This window comes from Erinaceus europaeus, chromosome 4, assembly GCF_950295315.1.
Source record: "Erinaceus europaeus chromosome 4, mEriEur2.1, whole genome shotgun sequence".
Classification (NCBI taxonomy): Eukaryota; Metazoa; Chordata; class Mammalia; order Eulipotyphla; family Erinaceidae; genus Erinaceus; species Erinaceus europaeus.
In genome coordinates, this window is record NC_080165.1 from 47,879,522 (window position 1) to 47,906,436 (window position 26,915).

The 26,915-nt window shown below is 41.5% G+C and overlaps 1 protein-coding gene across 1 annotated transcript in view; it reads right to left on the bottom strand.

The window, feature by feature from the left end:
• The window catches only part of JARID2 (jumonji and AT-rich interaction domain containing 2), a 278,157-nt gene that overhangs the window by 65,298 nt on the left and 185,944 nt on the right, over window positions 1-26,915 (bottom strand). The window contains exon 4 of the mRNA XM_060189331.1: window positions 8,061-8,230. Coding sequence (XP_060045314.1) covers window positions 8,061-8,230 — 170 coding nt within the window. The remainder of the gene's footprint in view (window positions 1-8,060; window positions 8,231-26,915) is intronic.

Genomic DNA, 26,915 nt, shown 5'->3' on the forward strand with positions numbered 1-26,915 from the left:
CTCAGCAAACACTGAAAAGGATTCCATGTACAATTCATGTAGCAGTTACTTGCTAACATCACGACTCATTTTGCATGTCTCCACAAAAAGCACAGGTTTTCCTCACAACAGTGGTGTCTGACCTGAGGGTGTGTGTTAACATGAACAAAAACATTAAGCGGCTCACACTATTATAAAAGTGAATACACAGCTTTTGTGACAACTCCTGACTATATAATCAGACTGTCACTTTCGATGGTTAGCCTTGGTTCACTAACACTGGTCGTATCACTCTGTCCACTTTGCCTTCCATTTCTCTATGAAATTTCTGTCTTCTTTTGCTATTGTTTGTGTCACCGATTGTATTCTACTGAAACCACCAATCACCACAACTGATTATTGGGCCAGAAGCTCTAAAATCCCAATCTCTGTCTTACCTTGGATGATACCTGAAGGCAAGTATTGGGTGGGATGAGTCAGGAAGAGAGGGATGAGTACTGGATGGCTTCACATGTAGGGGGAACTCAGGGAACAGGGTCAGAAAAGGACACAGGGTGAAACTTGCACTGAGGGTGTTGTACTACACCAAAGCAAGAGACCCTGGGGAGGATCGACAGAGGGTGTTTGGAGGTCCTAAACTGGGAGTGACAGTGTTTTGCAGACACCTGTCACACAGAGCTGGGAAACTGTGCCCATTTATAGAGAACTGTGCTATAAGTCATAAACCCTGCAATAAAAGAATTTTTAAAATGAAAAATAAAGGAGGAGGCATGAATGACACAATAATCCTGCCACGGCAAATCTCCCCCTAGGCATTTCTCTTCTCTTCAATTATAAATAACCTTTGGTCTGATATAGACTAAATTCCTATGTCATAGCACACATTCTATCCACAGAAGCATTAATACAAAGGACCCAAGGAGAAACTATTCCCCTTCCAACAATGTCAACTTGCATGTTGCTTGGCCCATAACAAAAGGAAACATGTGTCTTTCTGATTAAGAGTTGGCATGCTCCCCTAACAATCTGTTACACCTTGATCTCTATACATATGGCTTAAAACATACTCAAGCAAATGCACATTCAGTCTAATTCAATGAGATCTCTTTATCTCAAATGAATGCACTAAACCACACCACCATATAGGAGACGCATGAACTCAAGGTATATAATTTGCACATGCATCTAATAGAAATAAGTAAGCATTAACTGTATCAAGGTTACACAGTCACCACTTGAACACTAAAATTTGCATTCTCTTGATCATGCAAAACATGTATAGATCTTAACAGACTCTAAATACTGGAGGGAATGAAGGGAAGGATCACCTTGACCTGCCTTTAGTTCTTTAGGAATAAGGACATTTCAGTCTCTAGTGGAGTGCTCGGCAAGCAAAATGGGACTCTCCCTACCTGAGGTTGTTCTTCCATCTCTATTCTGTTAAATGAATTTAAGAAAGGACAGGACGCACTGAGGAAATATTCAGAAGCTAAGGAGAAGGCCAATGGCTGTAGGAGGTGCCACTGCATTTGTACCAGCAGTCACTGGCAGGGAAAAGAGAGCTGCTTTATCTGCAAGGAGAACACAGCCTGGTCAGAGGCCAGCTGGCCTGGAGAAGGGCCAATCCTCTAAGCAAAATGTCTTGGAGTGTTAACTCATCAAGGTCACAGAGCAATTAAAAGGGCTCCGTCCTCCCCCCTCCTCGAAGTTTATCATAGTCCACGGTTTCATATTTCTCCATAACTAACCAGATAAACCATTCTGGCAAATAAACTGCATGCCTGACAGCCAGCCAGCCAAGTAGTATACTCTACTGGAAAATCAAGCATATGCAGAACATAAGGTTGGTTTGATGTGGAGAAAGGAGAGAGTAGTCAGTGAAACTCTCAAGTGGGGAGAGAACCATTTGGATCCCACTCTCATTGTTACAGCTCTCAAAAATTAAGATGCAATGCTTCTCAGAAGGAATCATGAAAAAACCCACTGTATACCACTGTGACCGTGTGCTTTCCTCCCCATAGAACTCATATAATGTAAAGCATTCCCATTTTGCTCTAGGAAGTTCATTATTAGCACCACAGTGTTCCTTCCAATTGGAGGATTACTTAATTGCTTTCTAGCAGGTTAATCCCCTTTCATTCTGTGACCTCTAAATCACCCCAGGCCCTTTTTGCGTGTGTCCTACTTAGAATTTATTATTATCCTAAATACTCAAAGCTCAAATACTCAAATAATCAAAAACTCAAAATATGTGCCACTTCCCAACAAGGCTAACCATTATCTTTCAAGAAAACCCCATGAGTAGGCTGGCACTTCTAGAACTTGTAGTCTATTCAACTGGCCTTTAAAATTATTCCTTCCAAATCTCAAATGGACCCAAGCTCCCTTCCTCTCTGATTAAACTCTTTGGTAAACAGCTAATATACTGGGATGATAACCGTAAGGATATCTGGGCCTGTGACTCATCTAAACTGAGTTAGTGCTATGAACACTATATAACCCATTTTACCAACAAAGACACTTGGCCTGATAGTGGTTTACAGGTCACTTGTCTAATATCAGGGGCCAGGTGGTAGCACACCTGGGTAAGCACACATGTTACAATGTGCAAGGACCTAGGTTCGAGCCCCGAGTCCCCATCTGAAAGGGGAAGGCTTGACAAATGGTAAAGCAGTGTTGCAGGTATCTCTACCTCTATCCCTCTCTCTTTTTTTTCTTTAAGATTTATTTATTTATTTATTTATTTATTTATTTATTTATTTATTTATGAGAAAGCTAGGAGGAGAGCGAGAAAGAACCAGACTTCACTCTGGTACATATGCTGCTGAGGATTGAACTCCGGACCTCCTGCTTGAGAGACCAATGTTTTATCCACAGGGCCATCTCCCGGACCACCCTTTATCCCTCTCTATCTCTCCCCCTTCCTCTCAATTTCTGGCTGTCTCTATCCAATAAATAAAAAAAGATTTAAAAATTTAAAAAAGGGAAAGAAAATAAAAGGTTGCACTGTAATATCCATCAGAATCCAGTCTCCTAGCTATTTTCCTAAGATAACACAGAAAGATCGGTCACTTAGCTGCTAAGTCTACTTTACTACAGGCTGAGAGCATTTAATCACCTCTTTGTTGAAGAACTCAAGAGGTATCTGATATTAACTTTAGGGCCCACAGAACTGAATACATAGAACTTGCTTTCTTTAACTTGGGGTTTTGTGGTCAATGGCTTAGCAGGGTTTCCTTCCAAGCCTGTCTCCCTTTCTACCAAGTCATCTCCTCAGGTGTTGCGTCATTTCTGCAGCATCCTCCACAGCACTGGGCAGAGTGCCATTTTCTTGCTGCCTGTTCAAGGTATACCTCCACCCTGGCATTTTCATGTTTGCTAATATCTTCTATTTCACCTACCACTGTAAAACACTGCTTTGCTATTTCTGATCCTCTGTTCAATGAGTGTCTAACATGTACAAAGGTTCAATAAAGCTTTGCTGAATTAATTAGCAGTTGAGTGACAGCAGATCACTGCAGGTCTCTAAGACTTTGGGAAACAAAAGGCAAGCATTCTCCAAACAGAAAGCAGTGTGTCACATCAGCTGACAAAGCCACACTCTACTAGGAAGTGCCTAAACCTCAGAAAAGCTCTCTTCATCAGGTCAAACTGTGACACACGGTCAGAGGAACAAATTGCATGTAGGCATAGAGATATGTTTCAGGAATCCCCTTTGGGAGTCCCCCTTGTTTGTAATGCCCTGCAAAGAGGAAAATGTAAATAAGAGAATCATTTAACCTGCCACTGTTCTGCTATGTTAAGCTTTTTTAATCTGCTAATAATCATAGTCAGAACAAAGGGAAGAAGACAGAACTCATTAAGAATAATGAGACTGGTGGCAGGAAAATACAGCAATGGTATGAGCTGTGATGCACTGAGCTCAACCACCAACCCTTCTTTCCCTCCCCCGTCACATACCAGTGAGATACTGATTGTGTTTCTGGCAGGAGCTGTGTGCCACCCCCTCACACCCCCATCAGTTATTTAAAGATAAATACACTGCAGGCAAAGACTTGGGGGCTGGCTGCACTTTTCATCCCATTTTCATCTCCTCCCTGTAGAAATTTTAGATCATGATATTACACAGAAAAGGAGAGAATCCTGCCAAATTAAACCAAAAGATCACTGGCTGCCTTATAACAGATTTAAAAAATTCTCTAAAGCTTTTGAATCCTGAAAGACTGGCCCGTGTGTTTACACCCACACACTAATCCCAATAATAATGAGGGGGTGCTTCCCCTCACCTGAAGTTTTCATTAGTGATACTTAATGAAGCAGTGGCGGAGAATGTGTGGTGAGGGGCTTGCTAACTGTCACTAATAGATAACAAACAATAAGACTGAAAGAATAGCACTTGCCATCATTCCCTCAGTCTCAGGATTTATTTTCTTCCATATTCCAAATTAGCTCCTAGACTACCACAGGTCATAATTGGGGCCTGGAGAAAAGAATTAATAATCCTTGGCAAAAAAAAAAAATAAGAAGAAGAAAGGAAGGAAAGAAGGAAGGAAGGAAGGGAGGAAGAAAGAGAGGAAGAAAGAGAAGAAAGAAAGAAAGAAAGAAAGAAAGAAAGAAAGAAAGAAAGAAAGAAAGAAAGAGAGAGAGAGAGAGAAAGGAGGAAAGGAAAAGAAAAAGAAATCACTGTCAGGTCTTTCTTTCTTCCTTTCTTTCAGGTTTACTTAGTTGTGGAGGCTGGGTGATGGTGCAACTGGCTGAGCATGCATGTTACTATGCACAAGCCCTCAGCCCCTACCTGCAGGGGGGAAGCTTCACAAGCAGTGAAGCAGTGATGCAAGTGTCTCTCTCTTTCCCTCTATATGCCCATCTCCCATCTCAGTTTTCCAATCAATCAATCAAAAAGACTTACAGGGGGGTGGGGTGGGAGGGGGATGGCAGAGAGACACATTAAAGCATCACAGGTGATGCCGGGGTTGTGACTCAGGACTTCATATGCCTGAGAATACAATGCCTTTATCCACTGTTATCCCCTGGGCCCCCAATGCCACAGCTACTTGCAATTTCTACAGTCAGACTTTTTGTCCTATAAGTAGTGAGCTTATTAAAGACTGTCTACTCCCTAACAGTGACCACTGTCATGCAAAGATGATGGATGACAGAGATCTGATAGTGAACATGAAGTCAGGGCCTGAGACATGCTCTATTTATTTAGGGAAATGCACCAAAATGGAAAATCCAAAACTAGAATGCAGATCTATAACTGGGAGACTCTGAGCTGTCAGCGTCCTCTGCAGAGGCTCTAGATGAGGCAAAGGCTTAAAAAGAGATAAGCAACAGCTGCAGTTGATACCAGAAAAAGGTGTCAACACTGGAGTACACTTAGGATGGTGATTCCACAGGCTAACATCTGGGTGTGTATTAATTAACTACACTCTAAAATTCCCACACAACACACAATGAAATTGTCTTAAAATGAATCACCATAAGGTAAGTGAAACAGGACTACAGATATATGATTACTAGAAATATTTTTTACCATAGAGCTACTTAAGAGTGACTGCCTCTGAGACAGCAGAGGGAGGATATGTTAACTTTATTCTTTTGACTATTTTTGCATCTTCTCCAAGAGGAAGATGAAATACCCTAAAGACTCAAATTTTTAATACTTTGTTTTTCTTATTATTAAAGCACCAATATAACAGATGCTGTCTAGCCCTTGTAGTCTTCAAAAGTTAAGTCATAATCAAGCTAAGCAATTTCAAGTTAAAATATACCAAATGTCATAAAATTCAGATTCCCAGAATGATAAAAGTACTACAGAAATCATCTATCACTTTGTATGCTTCTAGAACAAGATCAGATAAATAGATCTGACTTCACAAAAGCATGATTTTTAAATTAAAACTGAAGAAGATTTTCATCTTTAATACTGCAGAGCTAAAATATATAGGAAAAAGAGTATTAAAAACTTATGGTGGAAAAAAAGTTATGGTGGATCAGTTAAAAACAAGACCTACTTTATTCTTTTTAAAAAATATCTTTTAATATTTATTTATTTATTCCATTTAGTTGCCCTTGTTGTTTTGTTGTTATAGTTATTGTTGTTGTTGATGTCATCGTTGTTGGATAGAACAGAGAGAAATGGAGAGGGGAGGGGACGACAGAGAGGGGGAGAGAAAGATAGACACCTGCAGACCTGCTTCACCGCATGTGAGCGACTCCCCTGCAGGTGGGGAGCCAGGGGCTCGAACCAGGATCCTTACTCCAGTTCTTGCACTTAGCATCACCTGCGCTTAACCCGCTGTGCTACCACCAGACTCCCAAGACCTACTTTACTCAGGTTCATATGTGTAAACATAAATTTTCAAGGTTCTGAGCATTTCTCCAAAATTGTTTGAAACATCTAATAGATTTCATTTATTGAAACCTTTGTTCCACTTGTCAACTCAAAAGGTAAATGGTAGCACTGAAAAACAAAAACAAACAACAACATGATTTTCTTCTGTCTCAAGTCTTTAAATGTCAACGCTGCTACCTGGTAAGCTTTTCCGTATACTTTACTTGAGCAAATCTCTGTAAGTAGTGTCCTCTCCAAATCGTCCCAAACCCCAGAAAGTTTAATAGCACATGCTGGTACACACCGCACAAAGATATTCCTGTCTAAAAATGAGTCACACCCACTCCACAGTAAAAGTTTTCATAACTAAATTTCATAATCAACTTGACAATTTTCTAAGAAGCTAATAGAACTGGATCAGTGGATCTTTCTAAAGAAAAATGAGGGCTGGAGAAATAGCACAGTGGTTATGCAAAATATTTTCATGCCTGGGGCTGGGGGGGGGCGCGGTACATGCATGCGCCATGGTGCACTCAGCTAAGCACACACAGTACTATACACAGGCATTCAGGTTCAAGTCCCGACTCCCTACCTGCAGTGGGGACACTTCACAGGTGGTGAAGCAAGTCTGGAGGTGTCTAACTTTTGACTTTCTCTTTCTTCTTTAGCCCCCTCCGTCCTACCGAATAAAATGATGGGGGGGGGGGAGAAATAAAAGGAAATAAATGGCAGCCAGGAGTGGTGGATTCACAGTGCTAGAACTGAGCCCCAGTGTCTAGAGGAAAAGGGGGGGAGGGGGAGAGAAGAAGAAGACTTTCATGCCTAAGGCTCTGTGTTCTCCAGGCTCAATTCCTTGCACTACCATAAGCCAGAGCTGAGCGATGTTCTGGTAAAAAGAAAAGGTTGGGGGGAAGTGGGTGGGAATGAACTGCAAAATCCTGGTTCCAAGTTAGATCCAACTTCAGTGGCATTAAAAGGTCATGACCTAAGTAACAAAAATAGAGTCACACACAACTACATAACCTTACCCAAGACATCTTGCTATAGTGATGCTACTTGTTAAGATCACTTTAGCTCAAACGCTTTTTTTTTTAAGTATTTGGCCTGTCTCTCTTCAACACCAACAGGTTCATTCTGAAAGAAAGGCGATATAAGTCCAAATCCACCTTTCATTACAGACTTTCATCTCTGACTTACATTTTGCTAACTGATTCTGTTTACATATATGTTAGCCATACATACAAAGTAAATACCGCTTTTCCTATGTTGGGGAAAAGTAGAGAATGCCCTGTCATTGTGGCTTATTGATAGACTAAGAAACACAAGGAAAAAAACTCATACCCAGTCACAACTCCCCTACCAAATCAAATACATTTTTAAAAAGGTCAGCAAAGTGCTGTATGATTTGGAGGGAGGGGAGATGAGGCAGATCCTACAAAGGGCAGTATCGAGAATTAAGATTCTCCAGTTAATCTACTATTGGAAGTGGATACTTGAAAGCTGTGAAAACTATGTAGTGAGAAGTCAAAGAAAGGAATGTGAGAATCAAATGAAAAGAAAAAATATTTGGATTCAAACTCACAATCAGTAGGTTTCCTTACTGTAAACTTACCCTAAAACCTGGCTAGGGAGCTGTAGGTTTATGAAGCAGAGATCAAAGCTAATACCAATTCCTGTGTATAGTGTTGTTCCTTATTTCTTTCAACTAAGCAATGTCGTCCAAGTTGATTAATAGCATTCTTACCTCGAAGGCAGAGAAAGGTAAGAAAATCTTCTGTCTTAGGCTTCCTTTTAGAGAGGTCAGAAATTTGAGTAGCTGGAGGGGGTAGCAATGGCTCCACTATCTTTACTGGAGTTGTGCTGGGACTATTCGGCTGAGATTGAGCAAACTTCCTTTGTGCTTGCAGCCTAGGCCTGTAAAAACAAAAAGAAAATTAAAAATAAATTAAGCAGTGATCAGAAGATATAGATCCTACATACACTAAGAAAATCATGCCAAAAGGGAGGGGGAGGAGAGAAGACTATTTCAAGCAAACACTTTCTAATTAAGGTTCTTTATCTCTCAAGACTCTCAAACTACAGGCCTGCTTTAAAGAGCAATAAATTTTGCTAAAGGTCTATGCTTTATATATTGATGTAAAGTGTGTATGTGTGCACACACGTGCGAGCGCAAGGAGCCAAGCTAGTGCATAAAACACGGTGTGCCTGGGTGTTTAAACACATTCTCTCTCCCTCTACCAATGTTTGATGGCATAGGATTAATAGCTTCTGTACTTGGGGCCAGGCAGTAGCACACCTGGTTAAGCACACACATTGGGCAAGGAGTGTGTGTGTGTATGTGGGGGGGGGGGGGGGGGTAGAGTGGTAGAGTTCAAGCCTCTTTCCTAACCCCACAAGTAGTGAAGCATGGCTGCAAGTTTCTCTAGGTCTCTCCTCCCCTCTCAATTTCTCTCTATATATATCCAGTAATAAGTAAGTAGTATTTTTTTTAAATAGCTTATGTACTTCTGGGTTAGCCCACAGTAATGATGACAGTATAGATCATCCTGTCACATACATTTAAATAGCTTTCTAAACTTTAATGTGATATACTACTGCATACGCATACACAAGGTTGCTTCACACATGTTATCCTTATACTCTGCCTGTGAAGCAATGTTATTCCCCAGATGAACTAGTCTTTCAACCTCTAATCTCTTTTGGCTTCAATTTCTATCACAGAAGTTCACTACACTAAGTAAAAGTTTATATAATGCAGACAAAATACATTTCTTTAGTCTATCTGAGACCTCACCAACCAAATTATGGGTTACCCTCTGCCTAGAGGATAGGTTCTTTACTTCTTTTGCAATACCTTGATCAATAGTTAATTTTTCCCTCTTTATGAGTAGATACATTAGGTTTTTTTTTTTATGTGTAACATTTTTTTTTTAAAATTTGTCCTGTTTTTTTTTTTTTAATTCTTTTTCCCCCTTTTGTTGCCCTTGTTTTATTGTTGTTGTAGTTGTTGGCTAGGACAGAGAGAAATGGAGACAGGAGGAGAAGATGGGGGGAGTGGAGAAAGACAGACAACTACAGACCTGCTTCACCAGTTGTTGGGAGCTGGGGAATGGAACCGGGATCCTTATGCTTCACTCCATGTGCGTTAACCCACTGCACTACCACCTGAACCCCTATATGTAACTTATTATTTGTCATCTTCAAATCTTCAGATTTTGACTTCTTGAAGAAGCTGTACCTCTGGGGTGAGAACCTGTTTATGTATTGTTTTTAACCCTACCTTCTCTTGAGCTTTCTCACATAGCTATTCAAGAGACAGTATATGGGGGGGGGGGGGGAAGGGGGGAATGGGTAACCTTGGGGCTGAACCGTGGTTCACTGAAGTAGAGAAAAATACTTTAACACATGTGAAGACCCAGGTTCAAGCCCCCAATTTCCATCAGCAGGGAGGAAGCCTCATGAATACTGGAGCAGTGCTGCAAGTGTCTCGACTGTTTTTCTCCCTCTCTAACTCCCTGTCTTTCAACCTGTATCAAATAAAAAGATTTTTAAAAGGAAAATTATGGCATCGGGTCAGAAGACAAATTAGAAACAATCACTCTAAGGGACTGGTAATGTCTGTCCTGCTAAAGTGTACTTGAGTTTTAAACAGCTCAAAATATCCTAACATCTTTGACTTAAAAAAAAAAAAAAAAAAAACTACCACAGCAAGACATCTCCCCAACCACCATTTTCTACTTTGTGTACGTCAGCACTTGAGATTGCACATGCCCCTGTGTCCTCATCAGTCTCTCTTTTCTTTGCCTCCTCTAACACACAACAAAAGCACTCCTCTATAGGTCATATTCCCAATACAAACTGAAATTTGATCGAAAAGAAACAGCATGACTACTAGTCACTGGATGGACAACCTTTAGTCTGTAAAAGGGGGAAAGAATAATCTCTAAACATTACAGCTAATCAAAAGTTACTTCAGAATACAGGAATAGCCACATAAGCAACATGTGGATAGAAAGTCAAAGTTTTAAGGGAATAAAGTAATGCTACTATGCCCCATGTTACAAAGAACAAAGCCTTTTAGTAATCTACTGGTTGCCTGAGTATGAGACAAGACAGAGGGATGTTGGGGAAGCCATGTCTTCTCCACTGGAAGAGGGTACACAGAGGATAAGATTGGAGCAAAGAATATGACTGACACACTAGTAGGAATGTCACTTCTCAGACTATCTGTAATGAAAAATCAGTTTTGTGTTTGATTATTTTTCCCCTTTAAAATTTTTAAATTTTATTTATTTTCCTTTTTGTTGCCCTTGTTATCACTGTTTTTATCATTGTTGTGATTATTATTATTATTTGATGCCATTGCTGCTGAATAGAGAGAAGGAAGGCACAACAGAGAGGGGGACAGAAAGATAGACACCTACAGACCTGCTTCACCACTTGTGAAGTGACCTCCCCTTCAGGTGGGGAGCCTGGGGCTCGAATCGGGATCCTTACTCCAGTCCTCGAGTTTCGCACCATGTGCACTTAACCCCCTACGCTACAGCCTGACCCTCCCCCCTAAATTTTCTACCTGCTAAACATGGGTTGTTAATTAATTTTAACCAGAGCACTGCTGAGCTCTGGTTTATGATGGTGCCAGGGACTGAACCCAAGAGCCAGGCAAAACTATGGCTATTTTTATAATATAGTTAAATAAAAGCATGAAAATAAAAAAAAATCATTACTAGACTCAACACACATGAAACCACTCTATCAAACTGTCTACTCTCAGTTCCTGTATTCAACTTGCTGGTCCTAGGCTGCAGCTACACCATGAGCAGAATCTAGCTTCGGTGGAAGGGTAAGAGCAAGACTGTAGAAAAAATACATTCCAATAGCCCAAAGCCCTAAGCTGCAGTGTCCAGGCCAGAGGAAACCAACACTAAGAGAACTACCTTAGTCTCCCAATAAAGTCTTTCCCACAACCTTCTCTTCTTAAGAGAAAATCTCTTTCATTTTTCCCACTATAATGCCTTTATTTTCTACCTTGGGAGGATGAGGAGAATTCCAGGTCCTCACTGAACGCAAGGCATGCAACGCTGTATGCGCTACATCCTGGTCCTGAGGCTTTTTTTATTAGACAATTTTACAGTGTGTGCACCATCACTTTAATGAACATAACTCACCCTCTTAAACATTACAAGAATGTTGCAGAAATACAGTGTTGCATGCAAACAGGAGGCTCAGTGTTTATTGCTTTTTCAGAAATCAGCAACAATAAATGGCACACATTATGGGAAACCAGCACAACCATAATAAAAAACAAACACACAAACACAGAGGAAGTGCAGACAACAGAGAGGAACACAGTTAAGACAGACAGTTTACAGTTTCAAGCCCTCTAAACTCTACCCACTATTGTTCAAATAAATAGCACCTTTTGCCTGGCGACTTTCTCAGAGACTATGAAAAATAAGGCAGTAACAGATTTAAAAGTGACAGTGACATAAATTAGCCCCCAGAGGAATAAGTCAAGGTCATCAGTGATTAAGTATTTGTGAGACCCAGATGAAAGCGGGAACTAGAGAACTAGAAAAACCAACTGCTTTTTGAAAGAAGCCAAAAAGGGCCCATGCTTTGCAAAAAGGGCAAGCTGGTGGTTTGGCTTTACATTGGACAGAGTCCCGGGAGGAATACAGAGGTGCTGACTTTGCTTTGTGTGGCCCCACACAATAAGAGATTGAATGACAATACTCTCAGAGGCAAGATCCTTGAAGTAAAAGCACTTTCAGTGCCACAGGTACGTCTGAAGGATATGTGATTCATTCTAGAATACCGGATACAAGAAAATAAGCGTATGTTTTAAACTGGTAGAGAAGGGGATAGAGGGTGTGAATGAGCTGGGATGTACTGAAGAACCAGGAAGTCTGCACCTAAGGATGTTGGCAGGTGGAGCAGATCTTCTGTAGAGAAGGCAGGCCAGATCAAACACCTACCAAATACTAGACTCAGTCTATCCCTAATAAGCGAGGCCTCCCGTGGCAGCAGCATTTTCTTTACCCACTCCTTCCATCAGATGGCTGCCAGAAAGAACAGCTCCCAATAGCTGTAAAGGGGAAATAAAGCTTGAACTAAGGAGGGCCAACATCATGGGCCCTGGGGCAAGGGCGTGCATGCGTGCATGCGTGCCTGCATGTTAGGGGGTAAAAGTGGAAACTAAAGGTGGGTTTTCTGGGGTTCAGAGAAGAATAAAAAAATTTCAAGAAAAAGCATAATGTGGGACTTGCAGTCCTTTGGCCTTGAGTTTAGTCCAGACAGCCCTCACCAACTATTGGTTGTATACACAAAAGTCAGAATACAGAAAATACAGAAGGTGTTTGTCTCTCACAAAAACCACAAAAATATCAACTGGAGCATAAATCACTTCCGGAATGTTTGTGTTTTTATTGAATGATCAAGGGACCCTTTCAACCTAGGAAATCTCCAGGCATCCTTATGTCAATGAAGCCATTAAAGCAAGCCCTTCAGCAAGCCAAGCTAAACAGATCAAATAAACCTAAACCAACTGAGGAAGAAATGTAAAGATTTATAGATGGACAAAGCATCTTAAAGGGTGACACCTTATTTGCAGCACATTGGGGTAGTGAGGGTGAGGGAACAGAATTGGAATCAGATCACTGCTAGCTTTTACCTCGCATGTGTGAACTGAAGAACTCAAACAGAAAGCCCAAAAAAGAGGGATACTAACCACTGTGTGATATTTAAAAAATTAAAAGATAACAGGGGTATAATCCCACACCTTCCTCACCATCAGAGTTATGTGTCCCCATTTCCTCCATTGGAAACTGCATTACTTCTATATCTATCTTTATTTATAGATATTTGCTCATTTTTTATATGGTCCTGACTTCTCTTCCTTTCGAAGTCACACCTAGTACTTCTGAACATCCTTCCTTCCTTTCTTCTCCCCCCTCCCACCCCGCCCCTCTCTTTTCTCTCTGGGTGCTGATGAAACTAGAATTCAGAGGCCTCTAGTCATCTTCCCCTAACAATTAGGAAGAGGTCTTTTTTTCCTTCTTTTTTTAATTTTTTAAAATATTTATTTATTCCCTTTTGTTGCCGTAGTTGTTTTTATTGTTGTAGTTATTGTTGTTGTCGTTGTTAGATAGGACAGAGAGAAATGGAGAGAGATGGGGAAGAGAAAGACAGACACCTGCAGACGTGCTTCACCGCCTGTAAAGCAAATCCCTTGCAGGTAGGGAGCCAGGGGCTCGAACCGGGATCCTTACGTTGGTCCTTGTGCTTTGCGCCACCTTCGCTTAGCCCGCTGCACCACTGCCCGACTCCCAGGAAGGGGTATTTTTAAGAAGAGTGTTCTCATGCACTAATGAACCAACTGGGAAGAAAGAAGAAACCTGGCTAGGGCCACAGAACCTGAAGGGCAGAACCAATGAGGCCCAAGAACCAAGCCAAGGTTATCTGTCGCCTTACACTACAGTCCAAGCGAGAGGCCAGGCACAGCCCATCAAAGGAGAGGCCACCTAACTTTCCCCTTCTAAAAATTCTTGGGTCCAAAAACCACATGGCAATTCCATCATGGTTCAAATCCCTGCTCCCCACCCACAAGGGGGAAGCTTCACAAGAGGTAAAATAGGCCTGTAGGTATCTTATCTTTCTCTCTCCCTATCTCCTCTTCCCCTCTCAATTGCTCTCTGAGGGAGGGAGAGAGAGAGAGAGAGAGAGAGATCATGCAGTATAGCAAAGGGACAATCCACAGATACTAGTGAGATGGCATGGATCCATTCACAAACAAGAGTGTGTGTGTGTGGGGGGGGGGGGGGGGGCGTGACACAAGAAAGCTACTGGGTACGACAGTGACAGTGTGAGTCTACCCAAAGGCAGACAGGGATTCAGTTTATAGCCATTTTCAAAGGACTCTAAGAAGCATCTGCCTGTTTGATCACAGCATCTACCATTGCTACATTAATCACTTAAGAATGTATTGTCTCACTTGCCCAGCATTGGCAAAAGCAACAAGGTGGTACTTTGACTCTTGAAAACCAAACATCACAAAAAAGTTATTGCATCCTGTTCCTCAGGAAGCTCAACTGTCCACAGGCCACACTCTGCAGGACACAGGAAGATACTCCCAAGAACACACGATAGCTACTTATCAAAGACTTCTTAGTCAAGTTGCATGTGTTCCTGCAAGAAAAGTCCATCCTCTTCCTCTTTCTCCTCCACTCTATAGGCTACTCAGAAAAGGGCAGGTCTTTGCCCAGGTCTTTTCACATTTGCATATACTGGTATAGCCAAGAGCCAAAAGAATGTTTTGATCACTTAAAATTTTACCCAAGTAAATCTTCCAACATGTTTCAAATCTAATCTTAAGATTTAAAAGTCAGGGGCCAGGCGGTGGCAGACCTGGTTAAGCACACACACTACAGTGCACAAGGACCCAGGTTCAAGCCCCCGGTCCCCACCTGCAGGGGGAAATCTTCACAAGTAGTGAAGCAGGGCTGCAGGTGTCTCTCTGTCTCTCTCCGTCTCTATCTTCCCTTCCCCTCAATTTCTCTCTGTCTCTATCCAATAATAAATAAATAAATAAAGTTTAAAAAAAAGAAAAAAAAGATTTAAAAGTCTAGCACACCTATATGTGAGCAAATAAACACACCAAATAAATAGTAGCATTATTCTGAAAATTAACAAATAAATCACAAGAGGAAGCTTGTAAAGTTATCCCAATGATGAGCTGTCAAAGTCTTGTGCCAAGTTTTTTTTTTAAATTGGTAATAGTCTCCCAGAATACATTCTCCTCCCTCAACACCCCCACCCCCCGTGATCCCCAAATCAGGCTTTTAGAAGCTTCCTGGGCAGTCAGCTACCAGAAGCCCCACAAAGAGGGTGGCACTGTTTCTCCAAATTTCCTCTGGGGTGAGCTCCACTCTATAGAGTTAATCAGCTTATTGTTACCTGTGCGCTTAGTCTCTAGGGCTGCCCTAAATATGGCACAACAGCAATTTCTAGGTTAATTAAATTCCATTTCAGTCCAGGATTTCTGATCATTTATAAACCCAAGGATGATACAATCCAGCTAGAGGAAGCAGGAACAAGGAGGGACTGTCAAAGAAAGGCCATCTTTTATCAATTTTATCAACTTTCCAACATAATATATATAGATAGAAGCCGGTAAATCCAATTGTTTAGACTACATCTCAGTTCTAAACAAAGGGTAAGGAATGGCTGGAAGGGAAAGGTCTGTTCATTCAAAAAATAAGACATGTTGTGTCTGGCAAATGCAAAATGACCAGCATGGCTGTGCTCTTTGTGCCGGTGTGGAAGCCAGGCCTGAAGCTTTGCCAACTTGCTGAAAGGCCTATTCAAAAAAAAAAAAAAAAAATTTCCCTTCCCCTCTGTTTCCATCCCCAAATAATTACCCACTCTATTCTACCCCCAGACTCACACACTACAAACCTGGCAGCTACTCAAAGGAACAAGAGTGTGCGTGCGTGTGCATATGGGTACACACGTGCTTGGAGTGGGGGGAGGGGGTCAGGCAGGGGGTAACCCCTACCCAGGGCAAGCTGCCCACCAAATTCAAATGCAAGTGCAGTTGCCGGCCAACCACACAGGATGGCTGTAAACATCCTGTATAATAAAGAAAAAATAAACACATCCTCAAGTGAACCCAGAGGCAAGCAGAGACCAAGCCACACCAAATCTCCAGTGAGAAGCACTGGTAGCAGATGCTGTCCCTGCCCTCATGCCCGGCAGCTCAGAGTTATCATCACTGTTTATTTTACCAAGTTGGAAGTATTTCACACAATGGCAGCAAAGGGCGGAAAGCTGGATCCAGGGAAAAAGTCTGGTCATTGTAGAATAACCGACCACCTTATGGTCATTCTAGAACGCTTGTTCTATTAGTTCAGAGATCTTATTTCTTGTTTCATATATGAACAGATGAATTATACACACTAACAACTGCAAGATGTTTAATATTTGCAATACTTAATTAAGTTACGGGCAAGACAGCTATTCTTTGTTTGGTCAGAATGATATAAGGAAAAGGACAGCGGTATAACTGAAGCTAGATTTTAAGTTCACTCATGCAACAGGGCAAGTTGCACCTGTCATTCATTTTACATTCTGTGAAAAAAGAGAACCCTTAATATACCTTCAACTTCCAGTCTTCTCTGATCTCATCTATAAAACTTGATCAGTAACTGTTACTATAATTTCTTTGGCTCGGGAGTCGGGCAGTAGCACAGCGGGTTAAGCGCACGTGGCGCAAAGCGCAGGGAACGGCATAAGAATACTGGTTCGAGCCCCCAGCTCCCCACCTGAAGGGGAGTCACTTCACAGGCAGTGAAGCAAGTCTGCAGGTGTCTATCTTTCTCTCCCCCTCTCTGTCTTCCCCTCCTCTCTCCATTTCTCTCTGTCCTATCCAACGACGATGACAACAATAACTACAACAATAAAATAACAAGGGCAACAAAAGGGTGTAAGTAAATTTAAAAAAATAATAACTTCTTTGGCTCTATCATTTCTTGATTTTAGTTGAGTTTTTTTTTTTTTTTGTATGCACCCAGAAAGAAATTAGAACATATGGGCCAGGTGGTGGCACACCTGGTTGAGTGCACATGTTACAGTGCACAAGGACCCAGGTTTGAGCCCCTGCTCTCCACCTGCAGGGGGAAAGCTTTGCAAGTGGTGAAGCAGGGCTACAGGTGTCTGTCTGTCTCTCTCTCTCCCCCCCCCATCTCCCCTACCCTCTCAATTTCTGACTGTTTCTATCCAATAAATAAAGATAATAATAAAAAAATTAAAAAAAAAAAGAAATTAGAACATAAAACCCCAGGATGTCTATAACGCTTAGCTAAAGATTCCCGGCACCGTGATCCAGGAGGTGGTGCAGTAGATAAAACACTGGATTCTCAAGCGTGAGGTCTTCAGATCAATTCTCAGTAGTATAAGTACCGGAGTGATGTCTGATTCTCTCTCTCTTCCTACCTTTCTCATTAATAAATAAATAAAATCTTAAAAAAAGATTCCCAGCACTATAGGTTGTTAGACATTTGGACATACACACTCAAGAGGGGACTCTTACAAAGTATACACAAAAATATTGAAAGCACAATTTCAAAATTTTTCTCATAGCTGATTATTAAATAATCATATATTAATATCTATACTCTGCTTGCTTCAGACTGAATTCTTCTAACGGGATAATCAACCATTTAGGGAAAAACATTATCTTCCCATAGAACTGGGAGGCAGCTTGAGAAACACCAAGGCAATACTTTGTATTTATAAGTTTTATCCACCAAAAAGCTGATTCAAGAAGAAAGGAAACGAGAAGGGCTACAGAGTGGCATGTGTTACTATGAACAAGGAGCCAGGTTCAAGGTCATAGTTTCCAGCTGGCAGGGGAAACGTTTCACATGCATTGCTGCAGGGGTCTCTCCTCTATCTCCCTAATTTTCTCTGTCCTAGCAAATAAAATGAAGCAAACACGCCACTGTGGCATGGGGGAGGGGTGGGGTGGGGTGGGGGGTGTGTGTGTGCTTTTGTCAGTGATGGGATGTCTTCCCTTTTCTACATTAAAGAGTGTCACTGGGAGTTGGGCGGTAGCGCATGTGATGCCAAGCATGAAGACTGGTGTGAGGATCCCGGTTCGAGCCCCCAGCTGTAAGGTAGTCCCTTCAGAGGTGGTGAAGCAGGTCTGCAGGTGTCTATCTTTCCCTCCCCCCTTCTCTACATTTCTCTCTGTCCTGTACAAATAATAACAACAATAATAATAACTACAACAACAATGAAAAACAAGGGCAACAAAAGGGAAAATAAATACTAAAAAATTAAAAAAAAAAAAGAATGTCACTTGGAATGGTGCAATGCAAAACCAAATGTGACCTCTGGAAGGGCTCTCAACGGCTCACAGAGAACTGCATTATCTCAGAAGATTGTAGCAAGCAGGCATTAGTGAGATGAGCTTTATTTTCTTATATGGAGGAGAAAGAGTTAGTACAGAGGGGGGGGAGGGAATATTAAGCTTTAGTAGCAGTACTTACCAGCTATGAGCAGTGAGCTGCCTCTACTCAAGTAAAACATTACTTGGGCACATGAAACCCATAAGAGGAGGATCTCACTCAAGAATATGCCGTACAGCTTTTGATTCAATTAATTAAAAATTATACAATTATTATTTTTTTAAAATCTCAGACAGCATTCTAAAATGTCAAAGAACCACGACTGCCAGGAAATCATGACTGTCATGATCAAGGAAATATTTGACATTGACTTCTTTTGTGTTCTAGAAAGCAACCATGTCGAATTTGAGAGGGATCATCATTAATCAACAATTACGGCAGCAACAACGCTCTTTTGTTCTGTCAGTCACATGTGTTACCGTTTACCACCTATGGAAAGCAGCCCATTTTGCTACCCTCAGGCAGCATAAGCCTCTTCTTATCGGAGATCTAACTGCAAGCCCAGATCTAAATGCTGCAAATGTTCTTTTCTACAGAGATTATCAGTAGCAGGGCAGTCCTGAGCAAAAACTATCTTTTAAACAGAAGTTAAAAAGACGATAAGGAGTCAGAAGAACAATGCATGAAATTTGAATATTTTAAGAATCTAGGCTGAACCTGGCCAAAGGCATTCCTAACACTTCTGTTATAGGTACAATGTATGAACAAATTATCTAAAGCACATTCCCTTTTAAAAAGCCTCCAAGAGCCTGTTAAACTGTTAATCTGCCTTTCCATTTTCTGGAGGTGGGAGTGTCAATTTTGCTTTTAGAATATTATTTCAACAAAAACCCCAGCAGTTTCTCAATTTTAGGTTGCTCAATAGCCAATTGCAAACTGCCAGAAATCTCTTCAAATTCTGGCAAAGATGACAGCTGGGAAGGGAAGGTAACTGAGAGATAAGAATTATGTTTTATTCTTTTAAGAAAAAAAGAAAAATATGTAAAGAAATTGTATACTAGGGGACCAGGTGGTGGTGCACCTGGTTGAGCACACATGTTATTGTGCAAGGATCCGGGTTCGAGTCCCTGGTCCCCACCTGAAGGGGGAAAGCTTTGCGAGTAGCCAAGCAATGCTGCTGGTGTCTCTCTGTCTCTCCCTATCACCCCTTTCCCTCTTGATTTCTGGCTGTCTCTATCCAACAAATGAAATAAAGACAATTAAAAAAATGAAACACACATACAGAGAAATTATATACTACAAGGCTGCACAGTTTATTAAAAAACAAAAGTCAGGCTCAGAGAGGTCAGGTCGCCTAGTGGTAGAGCACCTATCTCGTCTGTGAGGCCCTGGGTTTGACCCCTGGCATCACATGCAGGACAATAAGGACAACATCGCAGGCTGTGTGTGGAGCAATGTCTTTGTGCTTACAAGTTTGTTCTCCACTCTCCCTCAAATGGAATAATCCAGGAGCATAACTGCTAAATCAATCGTGTAGAAACTTCCCACCATAAAAATGTTTGATGTTTGCCCTATGGCTAAGATTCTAAACTCTATAGGGTCAGGTGACAGGTGACCCAGTAGAGTACACACTGGCTGCTCCATGTCTGAGGAGACCCTGGGTTAGGCCAACAACAACATGCATGGAGTGTTCCCTGGATGGTAGAGCAGTGTTGTGGTCTTTTTCCTCTCTGTCAAAAATAAAGAGAATAGAAAGCTATGCTTGGGAGGCCACTCAGCAGAAATATCCCGTGTGTTCAGGTATTTAAAAAATAATAATAAAAAAAACAAAAAAAAAAAAAACAAAGGAAGCATTATTTTAAAACACCAACTAGTAGTGAACTGTCATCAGGAGCTGGCTTCAGTTCTTCCTGTTCTTCCTCTCAGAGGATCTGTTTTATTTAGAAGGTGACAAATAGAAAAGAAATCTTGTACAATTTCTTGCCCATTGGAAATCAAATGAAGTAGTCAGCATGCACCAATAGATGGCAGTATAAAGTCTTCAGATGCCATCTCTGAAATTGCCCAAAATAAAAACTGAATTTCAGGGACATAAATTTCTAAGAACCTGTGCCTGAATTTGATGCCAGCAAAGAAATGAGCAACTGTTTAAAGAAAGTGGTAACATAAATACTGTTATCAATACCTTTTTTCACTCCATCAACTCAATTACAAGTTCTCTGTATGGAAAATAGACACTTGCAATTCACCATTTTTACATACTAAAATTATGCCTTAAGTTCAAATTCCCAGGAGTAATTCCTGAAATATGACCTTCTTCTCCAAATGATTCATCTAGAAAAGATAAGAGGCAATGAAAAAGTAATATACCATGTTTCTAATAGGTTTTCTTCATTAAAAGGCCACAGAACTCATTTGGGGGCACGGGTAGAAATTTACTTAGAGGGAGCCAGGTGGTAGCACAGCGGGTTAAGCACACATGGCACAAAGCGCAAGGACCGGCATAAGGATCCCGTTCGAGCCCCCGGCTCCCCACCTGTAGGGGAGTCGCTTTACAGGCGGTGAAGCAGGTCTGCAAGTGTCTGTCTTTCTCTCCCTCTCTCTACCATTCTCTGTCCTGTCCAACAATGACATCAATAACAACAACAATAATAGCTACAACAATAAAACAACAAGGTCAACAAAAGGAAATAAATATCAAAAAAAGAAAAAGAAGAAAAGAAAAAGAAAAAAAAATTACTTAGAAGAATCATAGCCATGTGTAATTCTCAAAGTACAGGCTGGTACTTACGTTATCACTAACCAAAATGCTGAGTGAAGTCTGTTCTTTAATAGTAAAAGAATTCACTACAATTTACAAATTATCTCTTCTTGAATGTTCATAAAGAAAGTCTAGGTTTTTATGACAATTGCCTACAGATGAGAAAAAGTGATCATAATTAAAGAATCTGCTAACAGCTAATGAATACAAGAAAAGCAATTATCCTCCTTTTTCCTATTTGTGCTGTGTGATTCTGGAGTAATAATACATTCTTGCACTGGAAAACAAGAACTCTCTTCTCAGGCTCTATGTCACTGGTAAACATAGGAAACACACCAGTGGCAAGAAAATAAAATAAAAAAATAAAAAACAAATTAAAATGAGGAAACCACACCAATCCATACGTGGTCAGAAGACTCAAGACAAGGCATCAAATAATCAAAATAACCTTTCAAACTAGATCAACCAGAGAAGCAATGGTGGAAGAAAAGATGACTCACACCTTTCAACTCACATATTCTACCTCATTCTCGCTCTTTGTAACTTTGTAATCATCTCTCTTAGCCTATGAGTACCTGGCAGTGCCAGTTTGAATATGCAGATATGAATCTACCAGTCCTAGGTCACATCTATGGCCGGCCCCCAATGACTAACTGGGTTGTCATAACAGGGAATATGTATCATCATAAGTAGGTATAGCCCAAAAGAACCCATAGAAAAACATACCGATTTGATCTGGTTTACAGTCAATAGTATTTATACACCTTTCCCATATTTGGGAGCTACGCTCTTCCCTGATGCAGCTTCCTAGCCCTTTTTCAAGCCATGACATCATCTCCCCAGACAATAACTTGGGTCCATCTGCATATCAGATGCCAGGCTCAGAAAAAAAGAAGAAAAAAAAACAACAAAAAAAACAGTATAGTCATGGGCCCTTTGGAATACAACTAAAATGGGTCTAACAGCTACCTTCAAAACAGAGACCCCCAAATAGTCATCTGCAGTATTCCACCCTTTAGGTCCATGATTGGTCAGGAATTTGTTTGGCGTTATATGTTAACTCTCTTTTCAGCCACAAAGTTCCAGATGCTACCATGATGCCAACCAGACCTCTCTGGGCAGAGGACCCGACCAATATGTCCTGGAGCCCCGCTTCCCCAGAACCCTGCCCCACTAGGGAAAGAGAGAGACAGGCTGGGAGTATGGACTGACCTGTCAATGCCCATGTTTAGCGGGGAAGCAATTACAGAAGCCAGACTTCCACCTTCTGCATCCCACAATGACCCTGGGTCCATACTCCCAGAGGGTTAAAGAATAGGAAAGCTTTTAGAAAAAGGGGATGGGATACAGAATTCTGGTGGTGGGGATTGTGTGGAGTTGTACCCCTCTTATCCTATGGTTTTGTCAGTATTTCCTTTTTATAAATAAAAATTAAAAAATATCAATAATTTTTACTAAAAAAAAATTTTTTTTAATGTGGTGCCTAGAATGGATCCAAGGTCTCACACATGTTCACATGTCTTGGTAATGATAGGAGGAGAGAGAGGAGTAGAAAGGGGAAAAGATCAAAGCACTGCTCAAAAAAAAAAAAAAAAACTCTGTTCCATAATCCAGAGTTTTCCTTGGTACTGATCATGGTGTCGGGTATTGAGCCTAGGGTCTCATGCATGGTAAGGTGTGTGATTTACCTGCTGAGCCTCTTTCTCTGGTCACTGGGAAGAGTAAATCACTAACTTAAACCTCAATTATATGACAAAATGAAAGTTTCTCCAAGAAAAAGCCACTCTGATCATGAGAATCCCTGTAATCAATTATATCTCTTCAAGTCAAAGCCCTGCTTATTGTCCCTTACACTGATATATGTATTCACTGTAGTGTGGCAAAAGAAAAAAAATAAAAATTCAATGGATTTTAAAGGACATATGCAGGGCTAGTAACAAAAACTCCCATCATTAAGACCGGAAAGAGGAAAGTCATTCAAGCCTTCCCCCATTACCCAGTGGTAGAGCAGAAGAAAATCACAGAAAACCCTTCCTCTGATCAAACTCCAAAAATTTCTGATCTCCCTTTAGTTCCAGAAAACATCCGAATTCTTTTGCAGGATTCAAGATAAACAGCTAAACTAAATCTGCATCTCTTCAGCAACTCCAAAGGATTGAAAGACTTCCTATTCAATGAAGCCCTTTACTAATCCCTACTACTTGAGCCCATTTTCCTTATTATAAACAGGAAATGACAAAGCCACAAGGTCAATATCCTACAGGACACCTTATATTCTCCAAAGAAGGCCTCAGCCACACATCTGCCCTAGCTGGTATTAACAAGCTTTGATTTTATCTGGCTCCACTCATTTTTCCCACAGGGCAGAACCAAACAGAGGCAAATGTGGAAACAAGTGGAGAGTAGGAGAGAAAGTCAGACAACACATATGCCCCCAATTACAAAGGAGATAATCAACATTTATAAACTAGAAGTTTGGAAAGTGACTAAGCTCTAAAACTTTATTTATTCTACTTACAAGTTTATAAGATAATAAGGGTACAGTTCCACAACCACTTCCACCACTGAAGTTGTGTCTCTATCCCACCCCCACCCCACCACTAATAACCACCACAGTTCTCCCAAGGATTTAGAAATGGATTGGCTACTTCCCCCCACCCCCAAGCTCATGTGTTTCACTTCTCTATATTTCACATGAGTGAAATCATCTGGTGGTTGTCCTTCATTAAGCATAATCATCTCCAGTTCTATCCATTTTATCTCGAGGGACACTATATCATTCTTTTTAATTGCTAAGTAGTACTCCAATGAATATATGTCCCATAACTTCTTTATTCGGTCATCTGTCGAGGGGTATTTAGGTTGCCTTGATATCTTGGCTATTGTGACTAACAGGGCTCTGAGCATGGTGGTGCATGAATGTCCTTTTGAATTAGTGTAAAAACTTTTCTTTTAACCATCAGCCTCAAACCTAACTTTAGTGTGTCCTTCCCTCATGAGTAGTTTTTGTGATATTTCCATTATTATTATTATTATTATTATTATTATTGTATCTTGAGCTAAGCTCTGGCTTATTAATCTACCACCACAATCACCACCAAAGTTATCCCTGAGTTTTGCTGCTTCTAATGCCTCTACATCCTTAGGGGCCATTTTTCCCCTTTTTCTTTGATAGAAGGTATGGGTCCAAGAAAAATATTAAGTTGTGGAAAGGTCATGATGCATTTTTGTACAGAAAAATACTACATCATGACTTTTCCAACAACCCAAGAGGGAGAGACAGACACCTGCAGCACTGCTCCACCCTCTAGCAGTCTGTCAGAAATGAAAAATGCACAGGTTATACTGGTGGACCCCCACTGCATTCTAATATCCTGAGTGGTGGGCTCTGATGGTAGTCACCCCGCTCTTACTTTTATTGTCGGCGCCTTGATGGACTCTGTTGGACTCTAACCAATCAGCTGCGACCAGTTTGAAACCAATAAAATCTGTGTACTGGGTTCCTGGAAGATGGTGGACTGAGAAGCTGCTAGTGGCTTGAGCTCTGACCACATCCTCTGGAAACGACAGTAGGAACCTCACATCTCCACTATAGAGCCTCTACTTCCCCCAGTCCTGGAACCCTTGGATAGGCTCCACTTTCCCGTATGCCTCTCCCAGTCCATATCAAATAATATTGCATCTGCCGATCACAACCTAATCAACGCAACAATGGCGACCTCAACATGCTTCACTTCAGACTGTATCCAGAGACTTCACGTGTGGAATGACAACCCTTCAGCTTCATTACTCGGGTGAGACCTTTCCTTTCATAGTATACTCTAATTCCATCTCAGGTGGTTCACTTTCTAACAAAGTCCCAAAACCTAGATATACACCAGTTTCTGTGAGAGAGAGCATATGTTCACACGTATCCATAAACTACTGCAAAATATATACCAGAAAGCAGAAGTACACTAGAGTTTGCAGTGAGTACCTCCCTAACACTTCCTCTCCACTATTCCAAGCTTTGGGTCCATGATTGCTCAACAATTTGGCTTTCTTTGTATGTTAACTCTCTTTTCAGCCACCAGGTTCCAGATGCCATCAGGATGCTGGCCAGGCTTCCCTGGACTGAAGACCCCACCAATGTGTCCTAGAGGTCCGCTTCCCCAGAGACCCACCCTATTAGGGAAAGAGAGAGGCAGACTGGGAGTATGGACCGACCAGTCAACGCCCATGTTCAGCGGGGAAGCAATTACAGAAGCCAGACCTTCCACCTTCTACAAACCACAATGACCCTGGGTCCATGCTCCCAGAGAGATAGAGAATGGGAAAGCTATCAGGGGAGGGGGTGGGATATGGAGATTGGGTGGTGGGAATTGTGTGGAGTTGTACCCCTCCTACCCTATGGTTTTGTTAATTTATCCTTTCTTAAATAAAAAAATAAAAATAAAAAAGCATAAAAAAAAATCTGGGTACTGTGGTACAAGCTGGTGCAGATTTGGTAGGAATCGGCCTGTAACCCATTAATGTAAAATAAACATTAACTCCCTGCCCTCCATGAGGCCTCAGGTCTGGTTCTTTGGTTACTTTTGAGCTGTATTATAGACCTTTTTATTACACCCCCCACCTCAGCAGGTGGGCACTAGGGAGATTGAACCTGGGCAGGGCAATGTGTGTACTCCAGCAGGTAAGCTATCACTTGGCCCCCAAGAGCAAGCATTTCCAATAGAGTGAAGAAGCACTGTTATCAGGTGTACTCTGAGGTTCCTTTCAAGCTATAATGCACTATCACCATAAAGTAAGTCACTTCAGAGAACTCAAGGAAAGATGCTGCCAGGGGGTCACAGTGAAGAAGGGGGTAACATAGTGAGAAAACTGACCGCATTTTCCAAAAGGTCAGACACACCGATTCTTCTTCTAGCATTTGCCCTTCTTCCGTAGCCAGTCAACAGCATCAGGTTGAAAGCTGTCAGGAGCTGCTTGTTGCTGGCTTTGAAAGTGACTGGGATCCATGTGGATTCAGTCTGCTAGGAAGGATCATCAGTTTCCCCAATGAATGGGTACTCACGGACCGATAAGACAGTGAAACATGGGTGGTGTCGGGGTCTCTGGCGGACTGATCTCCAGGGGAAAGGTAATGGACCGGTTCTTTCTCACTCGCAACAGGGGACGACATGAAGTAAAGACACCAGGGAGACTTGTACCGTGCTCAGATCTCGTTTATTAGCAGGTGGACATAAGTTAAATAGAAAACCAAACAAAGGAAATTATAGAAATATGTCAGAAATTACAGGTTTCTTAAAGATCAGCTTGCCCTTATGGCAGGGGGCTAGTATGACAGGAATTGATGAGATACAAGACAGTTATTCTCCATGATGCAAGCAACTTAATTATCCAAAGGTATTTGAGAGAAGCATAGGGGTTAAACCAGTACGGTGAGACAGAGAGAAGATGGATATCAAAAGGCAATACAGTTTGGAATTTATCTTGTCTGGGGTCTGAGGTGTATGATGGAGTGTGTGATAAGGTGTGTTCTTCTGTGATCAGAAGGTAAGGTGACTTTGAGTAAGTGAATCTTAAAGTGGGCGGCCATGTGGCCTGCAGTTAATGGGGAGAAGTACTGGGGTTTCTGTGGGCCTGAGAGTCAAGAAGGAAAGAACTAAGTCTGAGTTTCTCCCCTTTTGCTCACCTTGGTTGAGAGAGACTAACCAAGAGGGTATCTTCTCAGACCTCCATCCAAGGATGGAGGAGTTCTCCCTAAGCTCTATCAAGCTTACACATAGTCCCAACAGGGTGGGATCACAACTTTCCTTTGCAATCCACTGATTAACTCAGAAACAGAAGCTAAGTGACTACATGCTTCCTCACAGCTGACTTCCAGCAGAATGCCTTGCCAACAAATTAGAAGCGTGTTCTGGCCTGGGTGGCAGGCAATGGGGGTGGG